The sequence below is a fragment of the Hippoglossus hippoglossus genome, chromosome 10 (assembly GCF_009819705.1).
Source record: "Hippoglossus hippoglossus isolate fHipHip1 chromosome 10, fHipHip1.pri, whole genome shotgun sequence".
Lineage (NCBI taxonomy): Eukaryota > Metazoa > Chordata > Actinopteri > Pleuronectiformes > Pleuronectidae > Hippoglossus > Hippoglossus hippoglossus.
The window spans coordinates 9,861,713-9,880,017 of NC_047160.1; the positions used below are offsets into that span (position 1 = coordinate 9,861,713).

Here is an 18,305-nt window from a genome sequence, read left to right on the forward strand (position 1 = left end):
AGTGCTTTTCTATCCATCCTCTTCCGACCCACACACTCTCTCTCTCTCTCTCTCTCACACACACACACACACACACAAACACATACACAGCCATTTCCATCTCAGCAATCACTTCTCCCAGAGTTCTCCTCTTTGGACGTGTAACAGTAATTGAGGTTGCTCCCTCGGGTGCAGTGCATTCTGGGCTGTTAAGTGCTGTTTCTTGTTGTTTTTTTCTCAAATGGGTTGTATTTTGGCTATTGTGTTGTTTCCTCCTGCTCTCCTATAGAAGTGTAAGCAGTGGGCCATATTTACACGTATCATTAGAGAATAGAGAAGCCTGTCAGATGTAGGGCATCCGAGGGCTCATCTTGCCCACTGGAATATCAATCAATACGACAAAGTGTCTTAATACTTTTTTGTCTACGCCCAGTCACAGGAGAGTCCAAGGCATATTTCAAAGCAGACAAAATTGCTTGTGACTTGTCATTTAATACTCTTTTTAAAATCAACCAGTTAATCTTATTCCTAAAACGACGGTGTCTATATTTCAGATGAGGCTCAGTCAGTCAAGGGTGTTTCGCTTGCTATACACTGACCTCCCCTGCTCAACACATCAGGCCTGGCTTGAGTACACCCTGTGACCTTTGTGCGCGTTGATGACGTTGTCTGTCCAGAAGAGGGAGTGATTGATCTGGATTGACACAAACAGCCAGTGCCCTGCCTGGCCTGTCACACAGCATCACCGGGTCATTGTAGCATGCCTGAATGCCAGATGAGGAGGGATGGAAAACACACAGGGTGGTGACCTGCTGACTATGGTGTAGGCCACAGAGTTGGGGGAAATGTCTGTGCTGGAGAACACGGCCCAGCTGTTTTTCACTGCAGATACAGATACGGGTATCTCAAAGTTTAACAAACATCTGAGGATAAAATCTGATTTGTATATGAACATAAAGCACACATTTTCTTTATATATTCATTATTTATCTGTTAAATTAATTTCTTTTTTTCTTTTTGTTTTTTTTAAGTAGGAATCTTTAATCTTTAACCCATTGTCAGTGCTCTATGTTACAAAAGACATACACTCTTTTCTAATTGTACAGTTTGTGGTCCAAAGCTGTTTTTGTGGACATGAAAAAAATGGGTCCGGACCTTTTCAAGAGTTTGCCTTTCACATATGACGAACGCAGCAGGAGATTGTCCAGATCACAACAACAGGAACAAGACATTCAGATGAGAGGTGGCGCCTGAACAGATATACTTGATGTATAAATCACATTGTCTTTCAGAGTTTACATCTACTCCGGCATCCTCTGCGTGGTTCTTCTTTGTTGCATGTTAGAAATGTCATTAAACTGGCCCACTCCCTCGCTGGGAATTTTACATCGGGATTCTCACATGGGCTGACTCTGACAGTTTCCAGACATTTAACTGGGGGGGGGGGGGGGGGGGTTCGCACAAAAAGTTCGGGGGAAAGTTCATAGCAACTGATACTTGCATTCTCACATACAGCCCGTCCGGCAAATTTCAGGAACCAATTTAAGTGTGGTTCACCCATGTGCCCTAAATTAAAAAAACTACCTCGATGCACCCCTGCTCTAATTTATGTTTTTAGATTTCTATTCTGCAATCTTTTGCTTATTGGCCAACATTTACACCAATAACAATATACCTACAATAAGCCTAAAAAGCCAAATAATTGCAATGGAACTTTTCTAACATTTCTACCATATGTCTCCCTTGTTGTTCCCCCTCAGTCGTGGTACAAAGGGAACTTATGTGTAAAATGCTAAAGTACTTACAGTAGTAATACTTTTTCCTCGACACTACGAAGAAACTACAACTCCAGTGCTGCCTGGCGCAGGTGTGATGACGCACATTTCCCGTAGTAACCTTTCCGGTCTATCCGCTGGTGCGTTTGCGCCTCCTGCCTGGAGAGAGCGAGAGGTGGAGAAGAGTTCACTTTACTGGAGTTTAAGGTCTGGTGTCGGTGTCCGTCTGGAGTAAAACGGTTGTTTGTGGCCAGGCACGAAGCCCCTGTACACGGAGCCAAGATGCTGAACATGTGGAAGGTCAGGGAGATGGTGGACAAAGCGTGAGTATCCCCGAGCGAAGTTCACTTCGCCCCGTGTTGTTTGTGCGAGTTCTTTACCTGTTTGAAAGAGACACGTACCCAAAACTTTGACGTCACGTCACTCCAACAAGTTAGCTAGCATGAATGCTACTAAGCTGACTTTGACAAATACTGATTATGTTAGCGATAAGTACCAGTTTATTTGTCACGCTTACTTTACTCGGTCGTTTGGCTGGTGTGAGATATCATTTGCAGTGTTGTTCGATCAGCGAGCGCGTTGTTTGTGCGTTTTCTCCGACAGTGCAAGCTAACTCACTTAGCTAACGAGCTAATTATGTAGCCCGCTGGCTACATAGCTTTAGCCCACCAGGCTAGCCAGCTAAGCTAGTTTGACAGCTCCTGGACCGAGCCGCCAGGGAGTGAAAACGTTTCTACCTTAAAACACTCTCCGTCTAACCTGCCTCCACATCGTCTGGTTTTATTTATCCAGAGAATACAAATGTGTTGCTCTGCCATGACACTTGCAGCTAAGTTTCACTCAGAGTTACAACAGCTGTACTGTAAGTTGTGTTGTTTAACACCACATGGCTGGTTTACTGTTGATCAACTTTTCAATACTTTCATAATGTTAATCCTATATCATGGCTGCTTGTCAAGTGGAAGCAACCAGGTCTCAGTCTGATGAAGTGAAATAAGACCGCAGATGTTATTCCAAAATAATACACCAGGACAAAAAAAGCCTCACTTTAATAGACGTATTTTAACAATAAACACATTCGTCCAGTTTACTATATATGTACAGTACATAGGCAGCAGTCCTATCAGTTATATCAGAGCATATGGTAAACTGTCACTGCATTGGGACTGTCTATCAGTGACCAGTTAGGGCTGGGCACTAAAACAATATCAATGAATATCACAATATGACTTTTATCAAGAACAAAATAGCCAAAGTCCAATATATACTGAGGTATTCCTTATGCATTGTGTGAGCAAAGTGAGGAGGTATAACACAAAATTGATATACCTCAGATTTGTAAAATGTTTTTGTGTTTATCAGAGTTTTAAACCACAACCTTCACTCAGGAGCTCAAACTTAAAAGAATTGATAATATGACATGTATCATGATATTATATTATCTTTATATAATTTTGACCATATTACCCAACCCTATAACCAGTGATCCTGGTTTTTTTTCTGCTTGTTGGTGCAAGAATGATCTTTTATTTAAGCTTTAAGGTCAAGTTTCTCAGTTAAACTTGTCATGTCAGGTACACAGGTTTTGATTAAATGGTGATTGTTTGGATTTAAGATAGAAATGAACTGGTAATTATGAGGTAAAACGTGAACGAAGTCATTAAGCATATTACATGTACATTGTGAGTCATTGGTACTTGTACACTCATGAGTGTTTGCGTAGTCTCTAAGGGCATTGTCCGTACAAGCCTGCATGACTGACGGCAGTAATATAGTACCTGAAATTATTTACCAGCCAGCACTGGACTTGTGCAACACCTCTGGGCCCGTGCGTCTATTGTTCTGCTCTACGCCCTGGTTAAATTTTAGCTGCTGACTTAACTTGAGCCTGATGTCCTGTACTGTAAAGCTGCGGTATGGCTTTTGTACAATTTCTCCTCCCTTCTAAGGTTCAACGGCTAATTATTCCATGCCAAACAATAGCGTGTTCTTAAGCTGGTCCAAGACTGCATTCCTGCTGAAAAAACACTTGTCTCCCTGGAGTGTGACCTCCGGGGACATAGGAGACCCAGAGAGGGAGGGGGGGGCAGACCTAGAAAGATAAAGGAATGGTGTGAATTTCAGAGATTAAAGGAAAGGGAGTCTCCATGTTTGTTTTCCTCTGGGCGTCTTTGAAATTGCCCGTAATGAAAGTGCATGGTGTTTTGAGACATTAAGAAAAGACCACTTTATTTGTGTTGACACATATTTGAATAATTTTCACTAAATGTCACCTAACAAACAGTGAGTGAGTCATTCGTACTGTTGTATGATTAAGCCCAGGCTTTTGCTGAGGTGGGGTGATGCAAGTTAATGTTTTATCCTGTGTTAAATAGGCCTTACAATGAATGAAAATAACATGTATAATAATAATAATACATTTTATTAATAAGTGTTTTTTAAGATGCTAAATGACAATCTACAAGTGAAGAATAAAATACACTTGGGTTCAGGAGCTGAACTCTAAAGGGAAATGTTTTCAAAGACCGTTGCAGTGCTGTATCTCTATGGAAATCTCTGTGATAGTGTGTCACTGTGAGAGCGGCTCACAGCTTCCGTTTTTATCTGGCTGATAACTAGTACAGGCGCTACTACTGAGAAGAGTTAAACTATTGCATCACTACATCATATCCTCTGTAAAAGGCTTGTCAGTCATGCAAACATTGTGTAGTATCCCTTACATTGCCAGAGGTTATACACAGTTAGTAACAGAGCACACACAAAGTAATGAATATAAATGAAACCTGACTTTAAAAAATGCTGATCCAGGTCTGATCTGAGTGTGATATGAAGAACACTCATCAGAAGAGACATGAAGTGACTCTAACCTTTGGTTCCACTTGCGAATTTTACAAAACTAGAGTGTTGTCGGAGTGCTGGATATACCCTGCAGCTTGCTGTAGTAGTACAGCCCATTCTCCATAACCACAAAGAGGGTGTACCTCTGTTAACGCTACCATCAAATCAATGCTGCTCCTCCAGGCCCTGTACATTTTATTGCTGATGTGGCAGTAGTCAAGGAAGGATGAGGAATTGCAGCTTTCACATATTTTTTCCTTGCCTTGTTTTGGCTAAAGATGTGGGCTTACAAGATTAACGGGGATAAGATGCCTCTAGATAAAACCTCTGTAGTCCTGTAAGAAACAATTCATATTCAGGCTATTAAACAAAACCAAAAAAATGCTTCTATGCCTCTTGCCAAGGTAAAAATGGCTTTATTCTTAAAGCAATGTATTTGAGCTAAAATGGATAAACTGGTCTGTCCAACACCTGACACTGTAAACAATGGGCTAGATAACCAGTTTATCAAGTCATTGGTATGATACATGACATATTTATTAAATTGTCAGAATTAAATTCAGAACTTCCTCTATAAATTCAAGTGAAATAATTGTTTTAAACAGACCACAATGCATCTGAAATGACTGTACATCCTTTATATTTCACACTTTTCGTGGCAAAGCTTGTACAGACTGGAAATAAGTACGTCCTCACATATGCAATTGCATATGTGAGGACGTACTGAAAAACTGCAGCAAGTTTGTTGTTTCATTATTCTGAGCATGTTCACAGGCTGCCAAACCGGCCTTGTTAATCACATGGTGTACACATGGCGGTGTATTATTCTTCTCTTTTTTTCACTTAGTGTTTTAGAAACAAACCTGAGATTATTAGATAGCTAAAATTGGTAGTGATAGTTTCTTCTCACTGGAGGTTTCCCTTTTTTTTTGTTAGTTTCTCAGAACCCACAGCGAGCACATCCCTGTTTCACTGAGAGCCATTTATGTTTATATATACTTTGTTTTTGAGGAGTATATTCAAATCACACACAAGTACTCTCTAATGTAAATGGCCATGGCGAGATGAGAGAACTTGTAATCTATTATCACGCATATTGCAGATCTCACTGAAGAACACTTACTTTGAACCGAAATCTCAAATATCATGTTGTTTTTTATTCCACTGTACAGAACCAACGTGGTGATGAACTACTCAGAGGTAGAATCTAAAGTCAGAGAGGCCACCAATGACGACCCCTGGGGACCATCCGGACAGCTGATGACTGAAATCTCAAGGTAAGGAAAGCACACAGTGTGTTGTACAACATGTCATGCTAAAAATAACCAAGGTCAATTGCAAATAAAATAAAACAGCCGAAAGGTTATATCAAAGCCCTTTACGACTGCAGCAACTTTTCCAGGAACATTTTCGAGAGCTCTGGAAGTTAACCTATAGTACGTCTAAACTATATGAGCCTATTTTAAGTGTTGGTTCGCGGGCCCTGACCACAAAAGTCCCTGTTTTCAAGGTTGTGCTTTTTTGCTTGCCAGACACTACTGTGCCACTGGCATGGATAAAAATAAGCCTTACATGTTACAACATTAGCACTGGATTTATTATCAGTATTCGGGCAGAGATAGAACTTTTTATTGTTCTCTTCTTATTGGCAGTTAAACATTAATTATGTAGCCGACCAGAGAGATTGACAGAAACTAAACATAAATTACATACATATACCATGGTAACATTGTCATTATTTTATGGTTACACAGTAAAACTAGGGAAGCAGATAAAATAATAAGAGGATCTTTTTGAAACATTTCCTGACCTTCAGGTGTTTTTCCAGTCTGTCTTCTGCATGTCTCTTTAATTTTATTTTAATTCAGATATTTTTGTTGCACAGCTGTAAATTAAAAAGACAATGACCTGAAGCAAAATGACATATACATGGCTATCACCTTTAATCCTTTTTTGATCTTATGATTCTAGGCCTGTGTGGGAAACACAAACACAAATATGCTCAAGGAACCTGTATTACCTGAAATGCAACCTTAGTTCAGTTCATGGGGCTCTGTAGTTATTGGGAGTTTTTTGTCACAGGCTTTAAAATAAAGAGATAATTACAAAACTAAATACTGAAACAGTGAAAATACAACGTTTCCCTCTTTGTCTTGTTTGATCAGATCCACTTTCATGTATGAGCAGTTTCCAGAGGTGATGAACATGCTGTGGGCCCGCATGTTGAGAGACAGCAAGAAGAACTGGAGGAGAATCTACAAGGTGTGACTCACTACTGTTGTTTAGTGTTGTACTGTTACAACATCTGACAAAACACACATGCTTATTTATGACATGTGGAATTCACGCTGGAGCATAGAAGAGTTTTGATTATGTCTAAAAATATGGCACCAGACCCAAGTTGATCCAAGTTGGATTTGGTTTAAAACAAACCCAGATTAAAGCCTGTTTAAAACCAACTAAATATTATGTTAATGTTAACATTAAATCATCTGTTACATACTGGCAAGTATAAGATATCAACAACAAACCTTTACGTTTGGCCCTTATTAAAAAAAAGTTTGATGTTCCGGTTTGGCGAATGGCGGAGTAGGTCGTACACTGGGAGAGCGCTGTTGAAATCCTGACTAAATCTGAATTAAAAGTGCTTTATTAACTTTAGTTAACCTTCGCAAAAACCTGTGCAAAAGGCTGGTAATAAACATGAGTAAAAGCAACAAGAAGTCAATCCAACCTAACATGAGAGACGACCAGTCTCCTGAAAATAATCAAGTCGATGAACTGCAAGTTAATGTTAGCTAACAGGAACAGCATGCTAGCAACATTTGTTTATTACTTGAATAATATGAAAAACAGAAAAAGTGACAAGTGTAACTTTAGATGCCATGTTGTAATCCTTGGTGGTATTACCCCCTCTTGAAATGTCGGCTGAACATGTCTTTCTCTGAGACAGTGAAGAAATCCCACACAGCCGACGCTGCCGACATTGTCTCTGCTGTTTGTATGTAGTACCTGTTGCGCATGTGCACACCGGACCCGCATTTCTCCGCGCCGGTCAGCCCGCGATTCTCCGCTTGTTGTTGTATGTAACCCGTTCAGTGTCGGGGGTAAATGACGTATTCTCCAAGCAAGCCTTTAGCCCCCCCCCTCCCTCTCTTTTTATCTATATGACTGCTTGTGTGGCTGTAGTGGATGGGCAGAGGGGGACATTTAATTATGTGATTGGGAAAATTGGGAAAATTAAAACTCCAGGACAACAGAAGGGGAATACAAAGTATGGGATGCGTATTTGATCATTTATATCATATAAAATATGTCATTTATATCGTTTAAAATCATTTTTCAGTCTGTTTCCTGGCGCGATATGCTCGCTCGCACGCCGAAACCATCGGTGAAGGGCGCTGGCGCGGCGCATCGCAGCCCATGTGAACCGCACAAAGGTTTAACAGGGGGGTGGATGGGAGGCGCCTGGCTTTCCTTGGCGCTGCGCTGCGCGGCGCTTCAGCGCCGCGCAGCGCAGCGCTTCAGCGCCCGGTTTAAACCCGGCGTCAGCGTACCATAATCTGGCTGCAGAAAACATACCAATGAACATCGGCCAATGTTATCGGTGAAAGTCAAGTTTATTGCCGATGGCAGTAAACGAGGCGAATATCGGCCGCTACCGATATACGGCCGATACATCGGTGCACCACTAATCTCGACAAATAAAAACATGCTCATAAACTCGCAGAGGTGAAATTGCAGCTTGAAAGGGTCAGACTGACTCCGACAAGATCCAGGTTTAGGAATGAAAGCTCAAGTAAGTTTTGCTTCAACTTCTGTCTTTTCCTCAGTCTCTGCTGCTGCTGGCCCATCTAATCAGGAATGGATCAGAGAGGGTTGTAACCAGTACCCGAGAACATCTGTATGACCTTAAATCATTACAAAGCTACCACTTTGTAGGTAAGGTATTATTCTGGTCTTTTCTCTCCTTCATGCCATCTCTTTCCTCACATGTTGACAGTGTTGTACATACACAAACTTGCAAAACAAAACTCTTGATCCACCGTTGAGTTGTTTTATGCGTCTGTGAGTGAGAGCAGTGGCCGGAGGCTTTATGTTTCTGCATTGTGGAGATATCTCAAGACTACTTTCATTTCATTGTATTTGGTGCAACATTTGGTACAAACTCACGGATGAACTGATCGGAAGTTGGTGGTCAAAGATCAATGTGACCTCACAAAAGAATTAAAACATTCCAAAACCATTTAACACAAATGTCTAATAGGATAAAATGATGACATGATGACATTGCATATTCAAATGGTCAAAGGTCAGCTTCACTGTGATATCATAATGTTCTGGCTGTTATTCAACACTATAACTCAGGAACAGAAGAGGAGATTGTCACCTTATTTCCTGCAGCTTAATTGTTTGGGGGAAGCTTACGACAACAAGGCGGTAATTCTAGTTTCAAATTGATTGGATGAGGCTTTCTACACCTCAGCATTGTACAAGGTTAATAACAATAGTTTCAGTGTGGGCTGTAATGAATGGATGAAGGCGCTAATAACCTACTTATTCCACAAACTGTTAAACCACACACACACTGCTTTAAAGCTGCTTTCACTCTTCCCAACAACGTGTATGTAGAAAATGCCGTGTACAAACAAAAACATCCAGCTTTCTTGTGCAGAGATGTTTATTACACATTTTAATTGCTCCCGTACATTGTTAAGTTAAAACAAAAAGTTGCTAATTCCTTCATCATGTGAATTTCTGTGTCCACATCTCGGTCCCTAGATGAAAATGGGAAGGACCAGGGTGTGAATGTGCGTCAGAAGGTGAAGGAGATGGTGGACTTTGTCCAGGACGATGAGAGGCTGAGGGAAGAACGGAAAAAAGCAAAGAAGAATAAAGACAAATACATCGGGGTATCCTCAGACAGTATGGGATACAGAGGTTACTGTAAGTCCTCAGTTGAGTGAGTAATATAAATAGATAATTAATGAAAACATCAGTGTTTTAATTCAATCAAATTCCCTTTTTCTCTTGCTCCCATCTCTTCTCCCTCCTACTTGAATTCCTTCTTTCCAGCGGGAGACAGGTACGACACGAGCGAGAACCAAGGAAAGTGGGATGACGACTGGGATAGGAGTAAAGGGCAGTTCCCCTTCAGCGAGAAGTTTGGAGAGATAAGCGACAAAATTGGCAGCACCATAGATGACACCATCAGCAAATTTAGAAAGAAGGAGAGAGACGACTCACCAGATCAATTTAGGTAGACGATGGACGAGATAGAATATTTAATTTGACTCCATATAAAACTTAAAGGCACTAACAATTTTCCAGAAAGGGAAGTTCCAACCACCAAAAGTTGTTTTTCAATAAAGGATAAACAACAAAAGTTAAGTTTCTGATGCTGTTAAAGGTTCTTATATCAGTTTTCTTTCTAAACACAACATGAGCTGTCAAAAGAGTTTCAATGCACTTTGTTACTGATTCCACAAGTCTTAGAACTCTACTACAGGGACGAACACCAATCGTCTAAAATATATTTCTGTATTTGCTGCTTTGATGACGATGGTGGACAGTGCTGTGTAACATGTCAGTCCAAAATCTCTGCCTTGTGTCCAATGAGTGGCGACTTTCTCATCCTTTTTGTTTCATCATTTTTCATTTTTGTCTTTGCCATTGAAATAAATGGTCAAAAAATGATTGATCGGGACATCCTGATCCTCATCCACAACAGGGTTAAAATAATGATTGATTTTGTTCTTTGATAGCTAGAGAACATATTTATTATGTCCTCACATAACTGGTCATCTTCTCTGACCCTCTATTCTCTCCACAGTGACCACGAAGAGGAGCGGGGTCGCTCATCTCACAACGGCCAGTCTGGAAAAGAGTTCAAAGATGAAGAGGAGACTGTTACCACCAAGAGCCTCCAGATAGTTCAAGCAACAGAGACAACGGCAACACGCAAAAGAGGGGGCCCCTCCAAGAAAGTAGACTTGGGGGCCGCAGCCCACTACACAGGAGACGGAAGCCCGAGCACCACCACCCAACAGGTATCAAGAGCACACAAACAAGCATATCAGGTTTTAAACATATAGTTATGTTTCTGTTGTGTGCTGATCTTTTCCTAAATGTTCTGTATTTTAGCCCCAGCCAGCAGCAGCTGCAGCTTCAGCCCCTCAGCCTTCCAGTAGCGGCCTAGTGGACCTACTAATGGTGGACCCAACACCGAGCCAGCCCACTGCCACAGGTACAATGTCGTTAAATACCCTGATGTATCATTAAAAGGCACTTGTTTGTCTTACCAGGAGTTAGCCAAGTGGAATCATACCAGTTGCATTTCTGGTTTTAGCAGGAAAATTGCTCCAAAACATGTTCAGTGCAGCTTAGCACGAAGACTGGAACCTCAGGGAAACAGCATGTCTCTGCCCAAAAGGGAAAATATGTTCTACTCGTTTTATATTCTTAGCAAACACGGTAGATACCAGTAAATCCAGGGAACTCCACAGCGACTACAGGACGAGACTCTTGTTTGCAGTGACAGTGCCCAGCTGCTGATGCGAGCTTCAGAATTTGGGGACAGCAGGGGGAGGGAGTTGATGTATAGGAACTAAGTGCACCAGATGTTTTTGGAGCAGTCCCTGGTGAATGGAGAGGGTGGGAGCGCCGAACAGATGTTTGGCCTCCTCCACCTATCTACTGCCACTGCCCCTCCCTTCCTCCTACATTTGTGACACTGAAGGAATGCTAAGTATGGCAGAATGACACCTGGAGCGTGCTTGTGTAAAATTGACGTGTTTACCTCTGTTTCTCAATGCAGACCTTTTCGGGGGATTTGCTGACTTCTCTTCACCTGCTGCTTCCGTAGGCCTCCCCTCAGGATCTGGTAGGTTTTAAGTAAGGTTTTTTTTTTTTTTTAGGAGTGCATGTGTGTGCTGTGCTGTTGCAGCCATACTGCTAGAATATTCACAGGGATGCTGGGAGGGAGCCCTGGCCATATGGAGCCTGCTACCTGCTCTGCATAACAAGAACAGACACACATCAACTCCTGTTATGGATGACAAGGAGACAGGGACAGAGGAAGAAGTTGGTGGGGGTGGAGGAAGCTGAGAGAGCCAGTGAGGGAGAGACACAACAGGACGAGTTCAATGAAAATGTAAAATATGGCACTGGTGGTCACTGAGAACGGCCAGAATAAAGCTGAACTGGCCTCACTGAAGACTCAGATGATAATTTTTAATCAATGTGACTGCCACAGATTTGCTTGCGTGACTTTGATTTGCAGATTACAATTACACAGCTCACAGTACAAACATAACTGTTTGAAAATTACAAATTCAAACATTGACACAACAGTCTTTTATCTCGTTGCAGCAGCACCAGCCTCTAACAGTACTGGAGACTTTGGAGAGTGGAATGCCTTCCCCGGAGGTCAGATGCCAGTATCCGGTCAGACTGCCGACACCAGCAAAAATGACCTCTTTGGCACCATTACAGCAGTTCCTGCCACTGTCACAGCACCCGTCCCAGTCTCAGCTCCTGCCTCTGCTCCCGCCTCAGCAGACCTGTTTGATTTGATGGGTCCAACTCAGACCCTCAACTCCTCCCAGAGCCTCAACTTTAGCATGAGCAGCACACAGAGCATGAGCAGCACAATCCTGCCCCAGTCTACATCACAGGTATGCATGATTAAACTCATACACACACTCTGCTTTTAATAATTCAAGGAATTATTTATCTTAACAACGTGTGTGTGTGTGTGTGTGTGTGTGTGTGTGTGTGTGTGTGTGTGTGTGTGTGTGTGTGTGTGTGTGTGTGTGTGTGTGTGTGTGTGTGTGTGTGTGTGTGTGTGTGTGTGTGTGTGTGTGTGTGTGTGTGATTTAGCCAACTGTATTTGTACAACCACAGGGTTAATTTCTCATTTGAGTCAGTAATTTCCCTATAATTTCACTATGAGTGCTTTTAGTAATATTCTGGAGTGTAGAGCCAAACAGCCGTGAGAAATCACAACCAACCTGTGACTCCGGCACAAAAGCTTTAATTTTCCACACATGTACTCACTGTTCTCACTGCTTGTTGACCACATCAGTCAGTCTGCTTGTGATAGAGACATGCATAACTCGCGTGATTGAAAGATGGAGGACAAGCATGATGGTAGAGGGTTAACATGCAGCCTCACCAGATGCTCTCTTCCCCTAGAGACCACCCACTAACCACCCACTCCTCCTGTTACTGACACACAGAATGAGAAAAATGAGGTTTGAGTTACAAAAAAAACAATAAAACCCCAACAAAAGCCTGCATATGTCGATGTTAAGAGGTTGTCAACCTACTTAAAACAAAAAACTCATTCTTTGATTCACTGAGAAGACACACACACCAATCCCTTTTACCCCCGTGACTTGGTATGGTATGTTTTTAATGAGTTCACAACGACACTATTCTTACACTATCAGGTTTAAGTGGGTCAGGCTTAAGGTTTAAGGCCTTGAATTATGATAGAAACTATATATCTTCATCATGCATTTCAGTGCTTTTCTGTATCTTATCGCTGTATATTTCTATTTAGGTATGGATTACTTGTCTCCATCACACTGAATTTGTGCTTGTGTTCCTCTTTGTCTTCCTCAGCCCCTCCAGAACATGGGGGGTTCACTACATCTGCAGCCTCTCCAGCCCTTCCAGTCTGTGCAGCAGGGAGTGGCCTCTCAAGATGCTGGAGCCAAAGCGTCCCTCCCCTCCACCTGGTCGGACCACTCTGTTAACATCAGCCTGGATTTCTTGGGTCCAGGAATTAGTCCCACCAAGCCGAACCAGCCCAGTCTCAACACTCTCCAACATGGTGAGAAGAATAGTGACTCTTTTCATTAGTGCCTGTGCCGCGCAGCACAGTAGAACTTAGACCACGGCGTGCTGTGACGAACACTCGTACACACACGTCCAATAGAAATGAAATGAGGGGTATATGCCGACCTGGAAAGGAAATCATCATCGAAATTTCTAGTCAGGTGTCTTTTTACCACTCAGATTGTTGTAGGTAGGGAAAATTTATAAACAAAAGAAAAACAGTCCGCCAACTTGTCAAAAAATTAGAGGGAAAACCTAAATAATGGCATGAAGGCATAAGCCGATACATGTGTTTGTGTATTTTATTGCTTCAAGCCCATTGAAATAAAGGCCTTTATATAGTTTTCAAACCACTTTGAGTGCCTGGACCTGGATTCTTCATGCTATTATTTTTGGACATAAGTTTTCCTCTAATTTGTTGACATGTTTTCCCACCAGTAGCGCTCCTGCCACCTCTGTCACTCCGCCAACTTGGCTCTGAACCCAGTAGCCAGCACAGCACAGATTGCTCTCGATCTGAAGGGGCCTCATGCCTTGCCTACACTACTGCAGATAAGGGTTTTGTTTTAACGGACATTTCCCCCTCCGTTTTACAAAATATCTCTGTCTGACAAGAACACAAAAACAACTACAAAAGCTCAAAGAAGCAAGCTGGGCCAGTAGATGACGATAAAGTCTACATCAATGATCCATCAAATACACTGTGGTCCAACTAATAGTGGGTGAGGCAGATGCCTGTAAATGCAGATAATGAGTTGCAGTAACGGCTAACTTGAGCTGTAAATTTGTAAATAGACCTAACAGTGCTAACCAACATAGAGAAATGAATGCTCATTACACAGTGGGCATGTGTGAAGTAAACTGTGACTTCATTGTTTCCTAAATGCTAAGTTGTACACGTACACACGGATACACAGATATCAGAGTTTTTGAAAATCAACACTTTGGAAGGCATTTGTAAAAATCAGTTTTAGTGACTTAAAACATAGTTTGTGTGTGGATGAGAGACTCAAACGCAGAGTAAAAAGTTTGTCTCGCAAAATATCTGCATTAGTGTGCACCGTGCCTTATCCAGGCTTTTCCCACTTCATCAAAGCATTCTGTCTCTTTGGCTCTCTAATTCATTGAATTATTTCTGTTGTTTCCAGGTAACCAGGGCAACATACTCTCTCAAGGAGTTTCTAGCATGAGTCTTGGAACTACAGCAGTCAGACCGCCCGTAAATCCCATGATGCACCCTGGTGCTGGAATGGGGATGGGCATGGGAATGGCTATGACCCCCAACCAGAGTATGATGGCTATGGGCATGAACATGGGGATGCCACAGGGAGGTATGACTATGGGGATGCCCTGTGCCATGGGGATGAATCCTGCAATGGTCCAACAGCCCAAACATGATGCCTTTGCTGACTTCGGCAACTTTGGAAAGTGATGCAGCTGGAGAGCAAAGATTGTCAGGAGGAGCAGTGTGGGTTTCTTTCTTTCTATCTCTCCCTCTCTGTCTCTCTCTCTCTCTCTCTCTCCGTCCATTGGTGAAGGATTGTTATGAGCTGCAAACAAAGAGTACTTGAATAATGTCAATTATTATAATACCAACACCCTGCAATCTCCTTCTTTTGAAAGTAATGCCGCATAGTGATAAAGGTATAAGTGTGTGTGTGTGTGTGTGTGTGTGTGTGTGTGCGTGTGTGTGTGCTGTTTCAACCAATGATGTGCCAGGTCTGGGCTGGTGGTCAAACACACACACTGATAGTGTGCCTTGAGTTAGTGATGAATTGGTCAGAAGAAGAAGGTGTGTGCCAGCGTGAGAATGTCAGAGGTATTTGCTTTATAACCTCAATCAAATGAAATCACCAGAATAGCAAAAACAAAACAAAAAAAAACTATATCCATAGCTGCATAATTTTTTTACTTCACTGTATGGTGACTTTGGATAACATGATCCGCCATTTTAACTTTCTAATGTAGTACAATTTCCGATTGTCAAGTTACCTCTTTTTTGTCCTCGTTCTTCCTTTGACCTGTAAATATAAGTCTGGAGCCCTTAAAAATAAGTTATGAAGTTCCTAATAGAAGAAGCAGTGACAATGTGAAGGGTTGTATCCTACAGACCAAACAAGATCTGACTTAAGACCTATAACAAAGCACATTGACACCTTCTCTTTGTACATAAGTGTCCACACTCTCCGGATGTGGCTGTTATATTCCTTTATGTAACAGTGATCTGTCGGCAGCGCTGCAGTAACGTCATGAGTGTTTGGAGTGAAAGCTGTTGATTAATATGTAGGAGTTTTTCCTTGAACAGCCCATAATTTTGTGGCCTTTCATTTTGATATATATAAATATATATCTATATATTTTATCTAAGAGAAATATTATAATCAGTTTGCATCCAAATGAGATAATCAGTAGGTAGAAAGAGCCACATACAGTGGGTTGTGGGTTCATTATTACAGCACAGAGTGCCTGAGACCTTTGCCTTTTTCTCTTCAGTTCCCCTTTTTGGAGGAGACAATGCGAGTGTTCAGTGTTGAGGACGGTGACCAGAACCGAAATTCTCTACGATGTACAAAAATGTGTTTGTACTTGCACCTCAAGCCAAGTTTGCTGTCTGTAGATTAGTTTTTTTCCATATCTTTATTCAAGTGCATGGTCTTTAGGTTGGAGAGCAGGACTTACTGATTTCACATTCAGATATTGCAATCTTTTCACTCAAAACCCTGCGCTTGAACTCCAAGAGAAATCCGAGAGCAGACTTTGAGCGCGAGGAGAAACGATGAAGTTGGAGTATCGGGACTCTGAGGTTAAGTGCACAATTTGAGCACAAGCAGAGCAAATGTGAGCACGAGCAGGGGCTATTTGAGTGCAAGTGCATGGTTTTGAGTGAAAGCATTACATAATCTGAATGTGAGATCAGAACTGAAAAACCACACTATAAAGATAGTAGAAAACATCTGTACAGATATCAGATGCAGCTGTGTGAACGTTTCATTTGTTCTGTCCCATGCACATCTGTATTGTTCGGGCCAGTGATTACTTCAGTTGTCAAGGAAAGTGGCACCTTCAGTGTTGATGCAGACTGTTATTGAGATGGTATCACACATCTCTCTGTCGTCTATTTAAATGTTCCAACGGTGCATCTTGGATAATGCTGCCTCCTCACTTTCCATCTTTATTAATGTTACACATTAAACACAGCAATCTTGAAAACATTGTCATTAGTCCAAGTCTATATGTGTTGCGACTCATCAGGTACGGAGAACTGTGAAAGGAAAGAGAGCGAGTTGCAGTAGGTTAATTGTGGTTGGATGAGGATGTGTTGTGTAACAGACAATGAAGAAACTTGTTCAGCTGTACAGCAGCTACGTGATCTGTGAGATTCAAGTGCCTGCCGACAGTTGCCTCCTGACCCTTGTAATGAGCGATTGATAATAAGTAACTCTCGGCTGCCTGACATATTTGGTATGTCAACGATGAGCTAAATAATTCACCAGCCAGAGGAGCAGGCGGTGGAGTCTGTTGCCCCAGGAGAATAGAAGTTGTGCTTCCCTACTCTCCAAGGGCTCGACAAGCTGAGCACACTAACACATAGTAGCCTTGCATTGGAGTCTGAAGCATTAAAATGACCAAAATCTGTTTGTTGTTTTATTCAACTATTTCAGTAGATTGTTTTATGCATTTTCTTTTTTTTTTAACATTAAATCGTTTTGATCTTCTCTAAAATGGGATTGTTACTGAGACACTAGTATATGCAAATGTACAAAAAAGATTGAAAATCCTTTTAGAGAAAATACATTTTGCATCATTCCCATTTTGATTTGATTTACACATCGAGATTCTTTATCTACAACATTAAACAGTTGATTGAAATTCGTTAATGGTGTGTGTTATTTGTTGTGCTGTGTCATTAGCCTCATTCAAAAGAGCTTCAAGCAGCAAAAGTGAAGCCACTGCGCTCAACTTTGAAATGACGTTGCTGTAATAAAGACAGGCCATTGATTAATATGTGTAATTATAGATTATATTTTAATAAATCTGAGGGCCAGCAGAGCAACTGCAGGGAATGTTAACTCTTAAATAAATTTACTGAGTGCATGACTATACAGGTAGCAGAGCAGATATGATCAGACTAGAATGTAGGGCTGGACATCATGGGCAAAAATGATCTCAACATAATGTTCTTATCAGTCGAAATGTCTCATTATTTCTGTTGAGTTGAAAGACAGATTATTGCTCCTGATTGAAAGTCTGAGGTCAATCTGTTATACCTCCCTACTGTACTTGCACGGTGCATTAGCATTATAGCGATATATGTATTAGACTTTTGCTATGCTCCTATTAATGAAAATTATTTTGGCATAATTATTGATACGGTTTTATCGTCCAGGCTCAGGGGAGCAAATACTTCCGTCAAGGCCCAACAGTCCCCTTATGAAACCACATTTAAATTCACATTTCGATATGGATCTGCACCGAATCTCACACAGTCATAAATATCAGGCCCTTAAACTTGTCTGATTTTTTTTTTTATATCAAACTCTATGCATTATACCCTGGACTTTTTTTTTTATACATTTTCTTCCATTTTAAAGAAAGTGAAACAAAAAGATTGTGGATCTGCCCCAAAATGTAAAGGGTTCATTTCTTGTTCAATAGTTTCTGTGTCATCCTGCTGTCAAACAAACTAATGGACACGGGTCGCAGCAAACACTTGAACTGAAGAAGCATAACCGAAATACAGAATAATCTAATTGTTAGTGACTTGCAGCATCTGAATGCAACAAATAAATCTCATCTCTGTTGTACCTTTCCTAAGGAGGTTATGTTTTCACCCTTGAAACAACTGCACAGATAACCACAAAACTTGGT

The 18,305-nt window shown here is 41.5% G+C and overlaps 1 protein-coding gene and 1 long non-coding RNA gene across 3 annotated transcripts; one reads left to right on the forward strand and one right to left on the reverse strand.

Moving 5' to 3' along the window:
• Positions 1–1,866: 1,866 nt before the first annotated feature.
• Positions 1,867–15,303, forward strand: clint1a (clathrin interactor 1a). 2 transcript variants are annotated; one of them, XM_034598206.1, is made up of 12 exons: positions 1,867–2,077; positions 5,765–5,869; positions 6,758–6,854; positions 8,426–8,534; positions 9,375–9,539; positions 9,669–9,852; positions 10,426–10,642; positions 10,737–10,839; positions 11,410–11,475; positions 11,964–12,268; positions 13,221–13,431; positions 14,585–15,303. In XM_034598206.1, the coding sequence occupies exons 1-12, from the start codon at positions 2,037–2,039 to the stop codon at positions 14,866–14,868; spliced, it is 1,887 nt and encodes a 628-aa protein (XP_034454097.1). In that variant the 5' UTR covers positions 1,867–2,036; the 3' UTR covers positions 14,869–15,303. The 2 variants fall into 2 exon arrangements, with proteins under 2 accessions (XP_034454097.1, XP_034454098.1); XM_034598207.1 differs by having other exon boundaries at positions 13,230–13,431.
• On the reverse strand, positions 15,031–17,332 carry LOC117769347. The gene is made up of 2 exons (XR_004615195.1): positions 16,212–17,332; positions 15,031–16,161 (listed from the first exon to the last, which is right to left on the reverse strand). It is a non-coding gene; the product is annotated as an uncharacterized LOC117769347 (long non-coding RNA).
• Between the last annotated feature and the right edge of the window lie 973 nt (positions 17,333–18,305).